The 13,291-nt window shown below is 40.5% G+C and overlaps 1 protein-coding gene and 1 pseudogene across 1 annotated transcript in view; both read left to right on the forward strand.

Moving 5' to 3' along the window:
* Positions 1-4,122: 4,122 nt before the first annotated feature.
* Positions 4,123-4,240, forward strand: LOC145409149 (5S ribosomal RNA; annotated as a pseudogene).
* A 4,210-nt stretch (positions 4,241-8,450) lies between these two features.
* LOC145408973 (cardioacceleratory peptide receptor-like) overlaps positions 8,451-13,291 on the forward strand; it is an 83,416-nt gene continuing 78,575 nt past the window's right edge. Inside the window, exon 1 of the mRNA XM_080279549.1 lies at positions 8,451-8,620. Within this exon, the coding sequence (XP_080135675.1) occupies positions 8,453-8,620 (168 nt within the window). The 5' untranslated portion in view covers positions 8,451-8,452. The remainder of the gene's footprint in view (positions 8,621-13,291) is intronic.

The following is a 13,291-nucleotide window of genomic DNA, read 5'->3' on the forward strand; positions in this document are numbered from 1 at the left end:
ACTATTATGTGATGTTTATGACCAAATGCCAGTGTTTGTTACCATGACCAAGTGATGTTTATGACCACGTGGCGATATTTACAAAGATGTGGTGATGTTGCTGGCGATGTGGTGGTGTTTGATCTCTCTTCCGCCTGTGGTATCTTAAGGTGGAGCTCTTTTATGATCTGACGATATCCACAAACATCTCTGCAAGGACGCTCTTTCCTCGTTGCTCCCCCTCGGGATAAGCTACAACAAAAAACATCTGGTACACTTGACAGATTTTCCATCATATATCTGTTGGTGGCACTGACATGAATGACTGGTGGTGTCAAATACTCGGTGAATTGGCCAAGTAACTGTGATGCATGAACGTCGGAAATTGTACTATTTAACCTTCAATTTTCGCAGACACCATCCCAGGTTTATATGCTGCCAACTGTACAGTACATAAAAGTTAACCAAGATTGTATAGAGGTCAATGAATATATATTAAAAAAAAAAAAAAATGTCTAGGTACTGGCAGATTAGAGGTATTCTCACTGATTTTTTTTTTTTGTTAAGCTGGGTAGATTTGCCCGACAACAGCAGCCTCAGAAAGCAATATACATTCTATACATCTTTTACCTTAACTTGGTCCAGATTTTCGTCCTACTCCAGCCTACGTCAAGCAGCTAAATGGCAAAAAAAAAAAACAAAAAAAAAACGATAAAACGGCTCTGTATCCATTTCATAGCACTTCTTCGTGACTGTCATCATTTGCTAGTGTTAATCTCGTTCAGGGTAGAGAGAGATTGCAATTTTTGGCCAAGTTGGAGTGAAAAGGGTAGAGCTGTTATGGGGTGTCCATAAGACTACACACTACAGTCATTAGTTCCTGGTGCACTTCAAAGCTCCTCTCTCTTTCTCTCTCTCTCTCTCTCTCTCTCTCTCTCTCTCTCTCTCTCTCTCTCTCTCTCTCTCTCTCTTTTCTTTTTCCACCCTACTTCGCTTTCCCTTTCCCTTAGTCTGTTTATTTCATTATATTTCCTTTCTTCCCCATTATCCGCCCATGTACTGCATTTCTCTCTCTCTCTCTCTCTCTCTCTCTCTCTCCCTTTCTCTTAATTACTCCTCTTTTCTTTTCAGCATTTCTCCCTCCTTCTCTCCCTTCTCAATTATCTTCGTATTTCTTCCAACCCTCTCTCGCTTTTTCTATTTTCAACCTGTTACATTTACTCCTTCCCAGTACTTCGCTCTCCCCCTCTCCCTCTCTCTCTCTCTCTCTCTCTCTCTCTCTCTCTCTCTCTCTCTCTCTCTCTCTATCTATCTATCTATCTATCTATCTCTCTTAAACAACCCCAAGAAGAGCAGTAAAAAACACAAATTTTTAAGAGGACCAAAATCAGATGTATTTTATCACAGCAAATTTTATAGACTTCTCACGATTTCTACTTGGCATCCTCTAATCCTACTTTCGTGATGATATGGCAAGAGGTAAGCTTGGCCTTCTCATGCAGTTTGTTAGGAAGGTGGATTTATATTGCAATCATCATTTCTGCTCAGATTTTTAGTTCTTTCGCAACGATTACTCTCATTTCTCATTTTTCTGACGCCAGTAAACGACCGTACTAAGCTTTACTTTTAGACACTGGGGAGACTTACTCTGTGTCTATCTCTTTCAAAAACAACTTGCCTGTCCTTATAAAATAGTCAAATACATCACGGAAGAAGAAAATGCAGTTCCTTTTCTCCCTGTAGCATTATTTGTGTCAAGAAAGCGTGGAAAATTCATCTCTAATTGCAGCACCATTGCATCATTGCTATTAAATGCAAGACCATCTCTATGAACAAGTCTCCATCAGTTACCCCTAAAATTTTACGAAAGAAGGTGCTCAACTTCCACAGAATTTACCAAAGCCTCATACATTTTATGAAAGAAGGAGCTCAACTTCCACAGAATTTAACAAAGCCTCATATGAAGGTTCTGATGTTTAGGCACCTCATACTTTTGCACCTGCTTTTGTTTTCACTGATAAAGCTTGAATATTACTCAGAAAAAAACATACAAAAAAACAAAGACTTCTATTACTACTTTTGTTTCAAGTTTTTAGCACAGGTTTCTTAATATTCTTTATCAATTTCACTCAACGTACCAATATAATGCCTAAAAGATGAATTATAACTTTCCCTGTCGACTGCTTTTACTTGACTGGACCAGACTAGCTGGGAGAATACTGGCCTGCTATGGGGTAGATGCCAAGCGGGAAAAATATTACAGTACTCAAAATGTGCTGGGAAAAGTCATATAGTAAAATCGCCCCCACTTATGAATATATACGCTGGCTTTAAGTGTTGAGAAATACCAAATCATTACATCCAGAAACGTTATTCAGTCATTTCTCAACTATCTAGAATCCTTAATATGTCCCCTATAAAGTGCTCCACCCAATCAAATATATATAATCACAGTCCTCCACATCGCCCCAAACCTGAAGCCTGCCTATAAATGTGGAGCAGGGGTGGCTGCGGGAAACGGTACCAGATACTAATCCTGGCATGCAGCACTGAACCACCGAGACCCTACCATCTACTGAACCTACTGGTGAGGGATACTTGGAGGTAAATGGGATGGAAAGTCCTTCTTAATTATCTCGCTTTTTTTTTTTCAGATTCACACTAGATTTGCCTAGACAATTTTCTTCTGTTCCTTCACTTAATGACGCCCCTCTCTCTCTCTCTCTCTCTCTCTCTCTCTCTCTCTCTCTCTCTCTCTCTCTCTCTCTCTCTCTCTATATATATATATATATATATATATATATATATATTCTCCCTTCTCCACTAGTAATCTACCATTTTTATCTTTCACTCCCCTGCTAACTTCACTTCCACCCTGTCTTACTCTTTTCACTTCTGTCTAGAACATTTTCTTACAGTCACTCCACTTTTCACTCAGATTCCTTCCAAATTCCTCATCCACTCCCTTCTTACTCTCTCTTACTAATCTTTTCACCTCTCTCTTTCTTTCCACATATAACTCTCTCTTCCGCCTCTCAACTTCTTCCACGCCCCTATTTCTCATCCATTCATTGTATGCTTTCTTCTTTTGTGCCACAGCCTGTTTCACCTCTTCAGTCCACCACGCTGTTCCTTGCACCCCCCTCCGTCTTCTCTTCCTTCCACACACCACATCACATGCTGCACTTATTTCTTCTCTAAATATCTTACACACACCTTCCACGTCTCCCATCTGCTCCAATTCATATTTGCCCAATCGTTCCTCCACTTCTCTCTTATACTCTGCCTTTTTCTCATCCTCTTGTAACCTTTCCACTCTCCTTGCAACTACTCCTTCCTCTTGTCTTTCCCTTCTTCTATTCCTCCATCTTACTTGCATTCTGATTCTGGCCACCACCAAGTAGTGGTCAGAAAGTCCACTCCCCCATCCTCTATACACTCTTGCATCCTTTACACATCTTCGCATCCTTTCATCCACACACACATAATCAATCATTGCCTTCCTTTCATTCAGTTCACCACCCACCCTTCTCATCACTCGCCATGGATACCTGTGGATCATTTTATGCCTGAAGAGGGTATTGGCTATCACCAACCCCCTCCCAGCACAAATGTCCACTAACGCACTCCCATTCTCATCTATCTCAGCAGGCACACCCCACTCACCAACTATTCCATCCACCTTCACATTCCCAACTTTACCATTCATATCACCAATCAAAAACACTCTCTCATTCCTTCCAAACTTTTCCATGCACACTTCCACACTTGTCCAGAACTCTTCTCTCACTCTTCTAGCACGATCTTGCGTTGGTGCATACACACACACAATCGCCCACATTTGTATTCCAACTTTCAACTTTACCCACACAATCCTTGACCCAAAAGATCCATACTGTCTTATGCTCCCCTTCCATCTTTTACTCACAACTATACATACTCCTTCCTTTGCCCTCTCATTCTCACCTACTCCTGCACATATACCCCATCCATACTCCCATTCTCTCACACTTTCTCCCCTCCATTTTGTTTCAGTTATTCCACATGCATCCACTTTCGCACCCACAAGCACCTGGACAATCTCTCTCTCTTTCACCTCATCATTTATATTCTGGTCAATTTACTATTGCTTGAGCTCAGTATTTTTATGTGATACCACGTTGAGTACACCGCTTCCCGTCCGATCAGCGAAGTTAAGCAACGTTGGGTCTGGTTAGTACTTGGATGGGTGACCGCCTGGGAACACCAGATGCTGTTGGCATCCCTACGTGTAAAGTGGGGTTGGTGGAGGATTAGTGCCCTTCCCTGTAAAACAATTAACTCTAAGCCCTTGGCCACCCCGTCTGGGATACATGGCGTCTGGCAATGAATATATATATATATATATTTGATGGATATTGTATAGCGAAGAGGTAGGGTAACTCCACATAAACTACTACAATACTGTAATTTCTTTTATTACCTACCTACAGGCAACGTTCATCAGTCTGAGAGAGAGAGAGAGAGAGAGAGAGAGAGAGAGAGAGAGAGAGAGAGAGAGAGAGAGAGAGAGAGAGAGAGAGAGAGAGAGAGAGAGAGAGAGAGAGAGAGAGAGAGAGAGAGTCTCAAATAAATCTCTTTAGAAGGATATTTCCTCATTTAATCCGGTCTGAGGATGAATTAAAAAAAAAAAATCTTTTATGTACTGGGTGTTTGAAGTCTACTTAATGAAGAGCAAAAATACATACATACATACATACATTCATACACACACATCCATACACACACACATACATACATACACACATACATACATACACACATACATACATACATACTCACACACATATATATCCCTTAACTCTTTTATAGTCATGTTTTGTGTGTTGTGTGTGTGTGTGTGTGTGTGTGTGTGTGTGTGTGTGTGTGTGTGTGTGTGTGTGTGTGATAGGAGCCTGACTGTAAATATTCTCCCCATTAACTCTAATTATGGTCAAGGTAATTTAAGTATGTTATTCTTGTTAATGGTTAATGATTTAATTCACCAGATAATGAGTCCAATTTCTGGAACAATCTCTTCTCATTTATTAGTGGTAAGAGGATGGGTTGATGATGATGATGATGATGATGGTGGTGGTGATGATAAAGGATGATGATAAAGATGATGATGACGACGATGATGACGATGATGATGACGATGATGATGATGACGATGTGATGACGATGATGATGATGACGATGATGTTGATGATGATGATGACGATATGATGACGATGATGATGATGACGACAATGTTGATGATGATGATGACAGTAGTTTCGATTAATATTCTAATATTTCTCTCTTTTCTCCTTCAGATCTCCCTCAAGTTCGCCTAAAGGTTGAGAAAAGGTCAACGTTTCCTTCACACTCCCTTCCATCTTTCCTCCCGTCCTTTCCTCCCTTCCCTCCATCCCTCCGCGTCCTGTCCTTCTCTTCTAGCCAATCGTGAAAATGTCTCTTCTTATTTTTACTCCTTGACTGTTTAGCGAAGAGGAAAAAGAAGAGGGAGTGAGAGACACAAAAGCGAAGGAGAGGAGAAGAGAGGGAAAGAGGAGGAGGAGGGGGAGGAGGAGGGGGAGGAAAAAGTGCAACAAAGAGGAGGGAGAGGTAAACACTAGAGAGAAAGGACGAGAAAAGACAGTGACAGAGAAGGAGGAGGAGGAGGAGAAAGGCAAGGAGGAAGAGGAGAAAGAGAGGGAAGTGCAAGAATGGAGGGAAAGAAAGGGTAAGAAAAGTGAAGTTGAGATACAAGAAGACCCGAAGGAGAAAAATAAGAAACGAAGAGGAGAAAAAAAGGAAAGAGCATAATAGGAAGAAATGTAATAATAATAATAATAATAATAATCCCAAACTGAAGTAACTGCAATAAATTTTCTAGCATCGACAAAATCTTTGTTCTTCGTGCATAAATACGTGCAGTACATGTGTCCAAAGCAGCACAGGGGGGTTAATGTAATTTTAACCTTTTGGCTTCTAGGATAAAATTTCTCTTAGCAAAATAAATAAATAAATAAGGTATCCGGTGTTAGATCGAATATAATACATAAGTGTGTGCAAAGATCGTGAAAAAGTTACCTACATTACAACTTACTGAAGAAGCTAAAGCCTAATTACTCAAAATTACCCCAGAACAGTATTAGCAAATTATACCTCAGCCTAACTACACTAAATTACGTTGAAACAGCATTAGAAAGATATGCCTAAGAGTCAAATGATGAGAATTGCCTTGAAACAGCATTAGAAAGTTATACCTGAAGCCTAATTGATGAAAGTTACCTTGAACAGCGTTAGAAAATCAGAAAATATACCTAAAGCTTAACTACTTAAAATTAACCAAGAAAAGCACCAAAAAATTACGAGTATAACAATAGCCAAATTATTTAAAATTTTCCTGGACTTCCATAAAAAAATTCTGATGCATTGATAGTACAAGATGTCTACAATATTAACAGGAAAATTAATTAAATAAAGCAATAGAAATGAGTATCGCTTTCAAAATCAAAATAAATCTTAAAATAAATTCCACTTGAACATGTCTAATACAGAAATTAAAAGATGAGGGAGTTTTGTGTAGACCAACTATAGTGATACATTGTAATTTATTAATAATGTGTTACAGTACTGAGTGAATAAAATAAATAGTGAGAGAGAGAGAGAGAGAGAGAGAGAGAGAGAGAGAGAGAGAGAGAGAGAGAGAGAGAGAGAGAGACGTGAACAGTGATACACACATAATAATAAAGGAAAGTGAGTACCGGTGCACATATAAGAAACAAGAAAATAAATAATCGTACAGTATATAGCGCATTAAAAACAACATAAGATTATTATTAGAGAAAACAATGACAGTAATAAAACACCCCACAAAAAAAAAAATTTGAATTAAAAAAAAAAATTAATAACCACGACAATAAAGAATGTAGACATATATTTGTATAAACAGAAAGAATATAAAGAGGAAAGACGTAGGTGAATAGAGACATGAAGATATTAAGTAAACAGATTTGTAACATTAAATCAGAAAGACCTTAACCATGATCTCGAAGGTGCAGTGTATATTTATTACTTTAGAAAACGAAATCAAAACTTCAGCAACATAGATAAAATTCCCTCTCAGCTGCCACACTTAAATCATTAAGAAAGCTAACGTCAATAAAATGGACAAATAATGTTTCCAACCATCAGACTATAAGAAATCACACCTGACATATAATCACGTGTTTATTGCTAAATCTTAAATTAATAAAGTATAAAGTCTGCCAAAAAAGGGTTAAAGGAAGTATCTAGAAGTCCAGCAACTAACCATATTACTAATCCCTTCACTACACGAAAATTATTCCCTTTTCTGTTACATAAAAGTCATCTAAGGAAACCAAGATGAAAAAATATAGGATCTCATCAATCGTATGGGCCTGATGGAGATAATTTTGGACATCTTTACTTTAATGGTCTGTCTGAAGCGGAGCAGACCAATTTTGGAGTAACAGAAAAAAAAAAAAACTAATCGTGAACAAGAATAAAGTTAATGGGGAGTGTTCCAAATGTCTTAGCTGCTAGAGGTCCGGCCAAATAAAATCAACAAAAGAATAATGAATAAAAAATCATCGTACTGACTGGGTAAAAGACACTGTTACGTCTTCAATAAGAGAGGCGAAGGGGAGTAAAAACCGCCAGGGGGTTATCAGAGTGAATTAAGATGCTATTGTTTGAGGGGTTAAATTGGACTGAGAAAAACCGATAGCAGGTACATGGAATAAAACCAGAAACACACCTTACTGAACAGGTTACTTGAGATGGTGAAATTGCCACGTAGAAGAATAAACTTAAAATATTATTGTAAACAGTGACTGAAGCATACCAAGTAAATGCTAAAACGAACGTAAAATAATATCGTAAACTGGGACTAATGCACACCAGAAAACAAATGTGAAAGGAGAGTATTAAAAAAGTTCATGGAAACTTAGTAAAGCCGCCAAGTGATACCAGAAATTTAAAAAAATCTAAATGAAGGAGGTAAATCTAGACTAAGCACGATAATAAACTGGTGTGGAAAATTAAAGGCATTACACTGATAGAACAAATGAAGACAGTATAATCGCCACTTTCTATCAAGAATTTAGACCATCGAACTGAAGGGTGAAAATGGAAACTAAGTGAATTTGTCTAACTGTGCCAAATATTAAGATCATTATACTTTAGTGGAGAAACTGAGAAGGAAGAAAATTGCTCCGCGGTACCAGAATTAAGATTACGGTATTGATGGAAGAAAATGGAGGCTAAGTAGGTTTGTCTCGTGGTACAAAAAACATAAAAAGAAAAACAACTGTACTACAGGGAATAAACTCGTGACGTGCTACCGAAAATTAAGTCATTCGTAGTCAAGGGGTCAAATATGGCCGACACGGGCGGGACTGTGTCAACCCTTTCCCTGGATCACGGCGAGGGTGAGGTTGGCATGGTGGTGGTGAACTTAGGGGTGGACTGCCCTGACAACACCCTGCACCTGGACCCTGCCAACACCACCTGCACCAACTACACCACCTACACCACTGCCAACAACAGCTACACCACCACTAACACCACCTCCAGCTTCGGCCCGGGAGATTCTTACTACTTCTATGAGGTAAGTTATAGTTCCTAATCACTAATCAATTGTTTTTTGTTATGGTGGGGTATATATATATATATATGTGTGTGTGTGTGTGTGTGTGTGTGAGAGAGAGAGAGAGAGAGAGAGAGAGAGAGAGAGAGAGAGAGAGAGAGAGGTGGTGGGTACTTAGAGGTGGGTGTGGTGGTGGTCTGTCTTAACGCCAACTTACACCTTAATCCTGCTAACATCATCATCCCCTGACACCACACCAGCACCACACCCACACCACTCCAACAGCACAACCACAATACCACCTACCCTTCGACAGAGGCTTGCAAACAGACCCCAGCCTTACGTAATCCTCTTTGCTACTCTCCTTATGCACCTGGCCAAGCTGTATCACCTGCTCAGCATCTAATCATTAATCTGGCTAAAGAGGAGACGTAGCCAAGACCTCACCCCACACGAAGTCCTTTGAGATTCGTAAGACTGCATGAGAGAAGAATTAACAATGATGATGTTCCGTGTGCAGTTTAACCAAAAAAATAAAGAAAGAAAGAAAGAAAGAAAAGAAAGAAAGAAAACTAGCAATGACTTTTTTTTCACTAGGGATAGGATGAGAGAGTGAGCAGAAAATGTGGTGAATTGACCTTCATCATGATATTATTATTGTAAATTTTGCTCAGATTTCTTGTCATGCTTCATATTTCTCCGTTTTAAGTGTTCAAAGCAGACATTTAACTTCTGAATGACAAGTCTATGCCCAGGTGCTTTCAGGCTTTCTTCATTCCATTGTTTCACCATCATCACTTAAAACACTAGCACTTCCACCACTTACAACACCACCACTTCCACCACTTACAACACTGACACTTCCACCACTTACAACACCAACACTTCCACCACTTACAACACTGACACTTCCACCACTTACAACACTAACACTTCCACCACTTACAACACCAGCACTTCCACCACTTACAACACCAGCACTTCCACCACTTACAACACCAGCACTTCCACCACTTACAACCTTAACACTTCCACCACTTACAGCACCAACACTTCCACCCCTCACTAACACTTCCACCACTTACAACACCAACACTTCCACCACTTACAACACCAACACTTCCACCACAAACACCACCACAAGATCATCTCCAGTTCTACAAATAGATCTCCACTAATAATAACACCATTACGATTCTGACTACCACCTGTACCACCACTAGTACCACCCCAGCACCACCACTGACACCACTACCATCTATACCAACCAAACCACATCCACCTACAACACCAAGACCTACACCATCATCAGCAACCATACCATACTCACTACATCCAGCCACAACACCACCACATACGTCAACACAACAGCACCAACACCACCACCAACTATACCACTTCAGCATTCCACCCCAACACCACCACCACTGCCAGCCATACCACCTACACCACCACGCCAACACCAGCACTAGCTCCTGCCTGGGGGGACTCTTATTACTTCTACGAGGTAAGTTATGCTTCATTCTTTTTCTCAACAATTTTTGATACCGGAACTAACCTGCAATAAGGTGTGTGTGTGTGTGTGTGTGTGTGTGTGTGTGTGTGTGTGTGTGTGTGTGTGTGTGTGTGTGTGTGTGTGTGTGTGTGTGTGTGTGTGTTGAGGCAACAAAAGACCTCCCCAAAGCTAAATGAAAATGTTTCGTGGGCAAAAAAAAAAAAAAAGGAGAAAAAGAAAAAATTAAAGCATGGTACCGTACTCAGGACTTTAAAATCATATACTTTAATATAATTTCCTTTTCCATTTTTTCAGATAAATTTCCTTCACTGATATAACTTCTTCATTGACTCTAAAATACTGATATCATTTCCGCATATATAAGGTCACTTTTTTTTAATACAATAAAGAAAATAAGGATACCAGTACATTTAGTTTTTATTTCGCCTCCAAATGTAAGGAGTCAGGTATTCAGATACAGGGAATAAAGTTCTTATGCTTCATCGAATATTTTCCAGCTACGACTCAGTATTCAAGTTTTGGGAGTTTATTTTTTATGCAAGAAAGAAGGAACCAAAGGCCAGTACCCTAGTTCCGTCACATGAAGAAAAATTGACTCTAGTAACCAAGGAGACTCAGTACCAACCTCACAGCTAAGACCCATCGAATTCCACGCAACCATGACTTGTACAGGAGTGTGTGGAATAGGTGGGTGGGTGAATAGGGTGGGTGGGCAGGGCAGACAGTGCGTGGGTGGGGTTGGAGAGTGTGTGAGTGAGAGGGTGGGGAGTGTGAGTGGGTGAATGAGAGGGTGGGCAGGGTGAGTGGGTGAGGGAGTGGGAAAGGTTAGTGGGTGAGTGAATGGATAGGGTGGGTGGGTTGCTGCGTGAGGAAGTGTCTGTGGGTGGACGGGGTGGCTGGGTTTGTAGGGTGAAGGATTTTGTAGGTGGGTGTAGTGGGTGCGTGGCCGGGGTGGGTGGGTAGGTGGGTGGCTTGGTGGAAAGGCATTTGAGACGGCAGAGTAGGTGGGTGAATAGGTAGGTGGGTGGGGGAGTGAACTTTGTGGGTGGGTTGGCGAATGGTGGATTGGGGCAAGGTAAGAGATGAGCTATGTTGATGGTTTATTAGAGAGAGAGAGAGAGAGAGAGAAAGAGAGAGAGCAGAAGACAAAACATAAAGAGAAGCTGAAGAGTAAAATGCAAGAGAGGGGAGAGGTTGCCATGGGAGGGGGGGTGGTGAAGGCTTACATACCTTAGAGCCATCTGTTAGGCGAATTGGTCACTTCTGCACCATCACCCACCGCTCACACACTTTTGTCAACAGCTGTACCGACTAGGGTAAAAATTAGATCAATATTCCACCTACTCGCTTTACTGATTAATATACCAGAGCTGAGAAAGGCTAGATATGCTTTGCTCATATATTTTTTTTTTTTTTAATATTATGTGTTAGGTAGGAAAGTGAATAACCTACTTTATTTATGAAGCAGACGCAGTGGAGTAGCAGACTAAATTTTATCCCTGAATGTGCATAGATGTAGGCCTTCTGTACAAGTCTCTCTCCAATAACACACACACACACACACACACACACACACACACACACACACACACACACACACACACACACACACACACACACACACACACACACTGTAGTTACGCATAAGCATACTTCTCTCTTCTCTCTGTAGTGATGAAGGGGTACAGAACCTAAAATGCCTAAGAACTGCTGCTGTGACTGGACCAACAGGCGTGGAGGAAGAGGCGTGGTGCAGGAAAACTTGGGAAAAACAAGGGCGAATTGGGTCTCACTTAGTCTCGGCTTTTCTCATTCATTCCCGCCGTTGCTCGAACTGTCAGACTTTTCGCGAGATTTTGCTCTGTTTAATTTCTCGCCATTCGTGCGCACCACTCTTTATTTTTTCTTTACTGCTTCAGGTTCTTGGTTCTTCCTGCTTCTTTATTTATTTACTTGTCTCATTTCTCCTTTTACTCTGCTAATTTTTTCTCTTATTCTTTGTTACCATCTCTTCTTCCTTGCCATTTTTGTTTCTCCCTGTGCTCATGATTTTACTGTTCTTTTTTTTTCCTCTTTTTTCCTCTTACTTCTTTATATTTTTTGGTCAGTCATACTTTGCTTTTTTATCGTCTTTTTTATCACTTTCTTCCTTCCCATTTGTCTTCGCTTATTTCCGTCTTCTTCCCCCTCCTTCTTGTCATGTGTTTCTTGTGCATCTCCTCTTATTTCTTTTGCCTGTCTCATTTTTCTAAATTTTCCTTTTTATGTCCTCCTCCTCCTTCTTCCATACCATTTTGTTTTAACTTTTCGTTCTCTACTGTTTTTTTTTATAATTTCTACGCAGTTACTTTTTTCTTAAGCCAGTCTTATCTTCTTAGCTTTATCTCTCTTTCTTATCCCCTACTTTCTTTTGTTTTAATTATTTACGTCTTTCACTCAATTTTTACAATTTTCTTTTCATCTTCTATTTTTCTGCTTCGTTTCTTGGCTGTCTTTCATTTCCAGTCTTCACCGACTTTCATTTCCTGTAATGGTGGGGATGATGATGATGATGATGATGATGATGATGGTCGTGCGAGACTGATTGATAAGGGTAATAAATCAAACCACACGATCATTATCTCCTATGTCACCCCCAACACTACACCACCATCCCACACCAGCACCACAACACTCATCACCATCACCAACACAATCACCACACATCACAAGCAGCCTCGCACACTACCACATCCATCTCTTCACCTTCTCCATCTTCCAGTGTTCACCATAACCACCACCACACCCAGATTCCGCAACCACCACTAATACAACTACCAACACCACTACCATCACCACCACAACCATTCCACACCATCACCACCATTATCATCTCATCGCAAAGTACCATTATTACTACCATCATAACTATTTTACACAATCACCAAAGCAACCACCACACACCACAACCACACACAAACCACATCACCACCATCATCTCCATTTTCAACACCATTCCCCACCACAACCACCATCACCACACCATACCACATCACCACCATCGTCCCTAACCTCTGTGGCCTTAATCACCATCTCATGCCACCATAACACCACACCCAAACTACCAACACACACCCTCACACCAGCACCACAACCCTTTCATCATCCCTACCACCACGATCACTACCACCACACCA

Source organism: Coenobita brevimanus, chromosome 79 (assembly GCF_032717465.1).
Source record: "Coenobita brevimanus isolate Jiangsu-jjx chromosome 79, ASM3271746v2, whole genome shotgun sequence".
Lineage (NCBI taxonomy): Eukaryota > Metazoa > Arthropoda > Malacostraca > Decapoda > Coenobitidae > Coenobita > Coenobita brevimanus.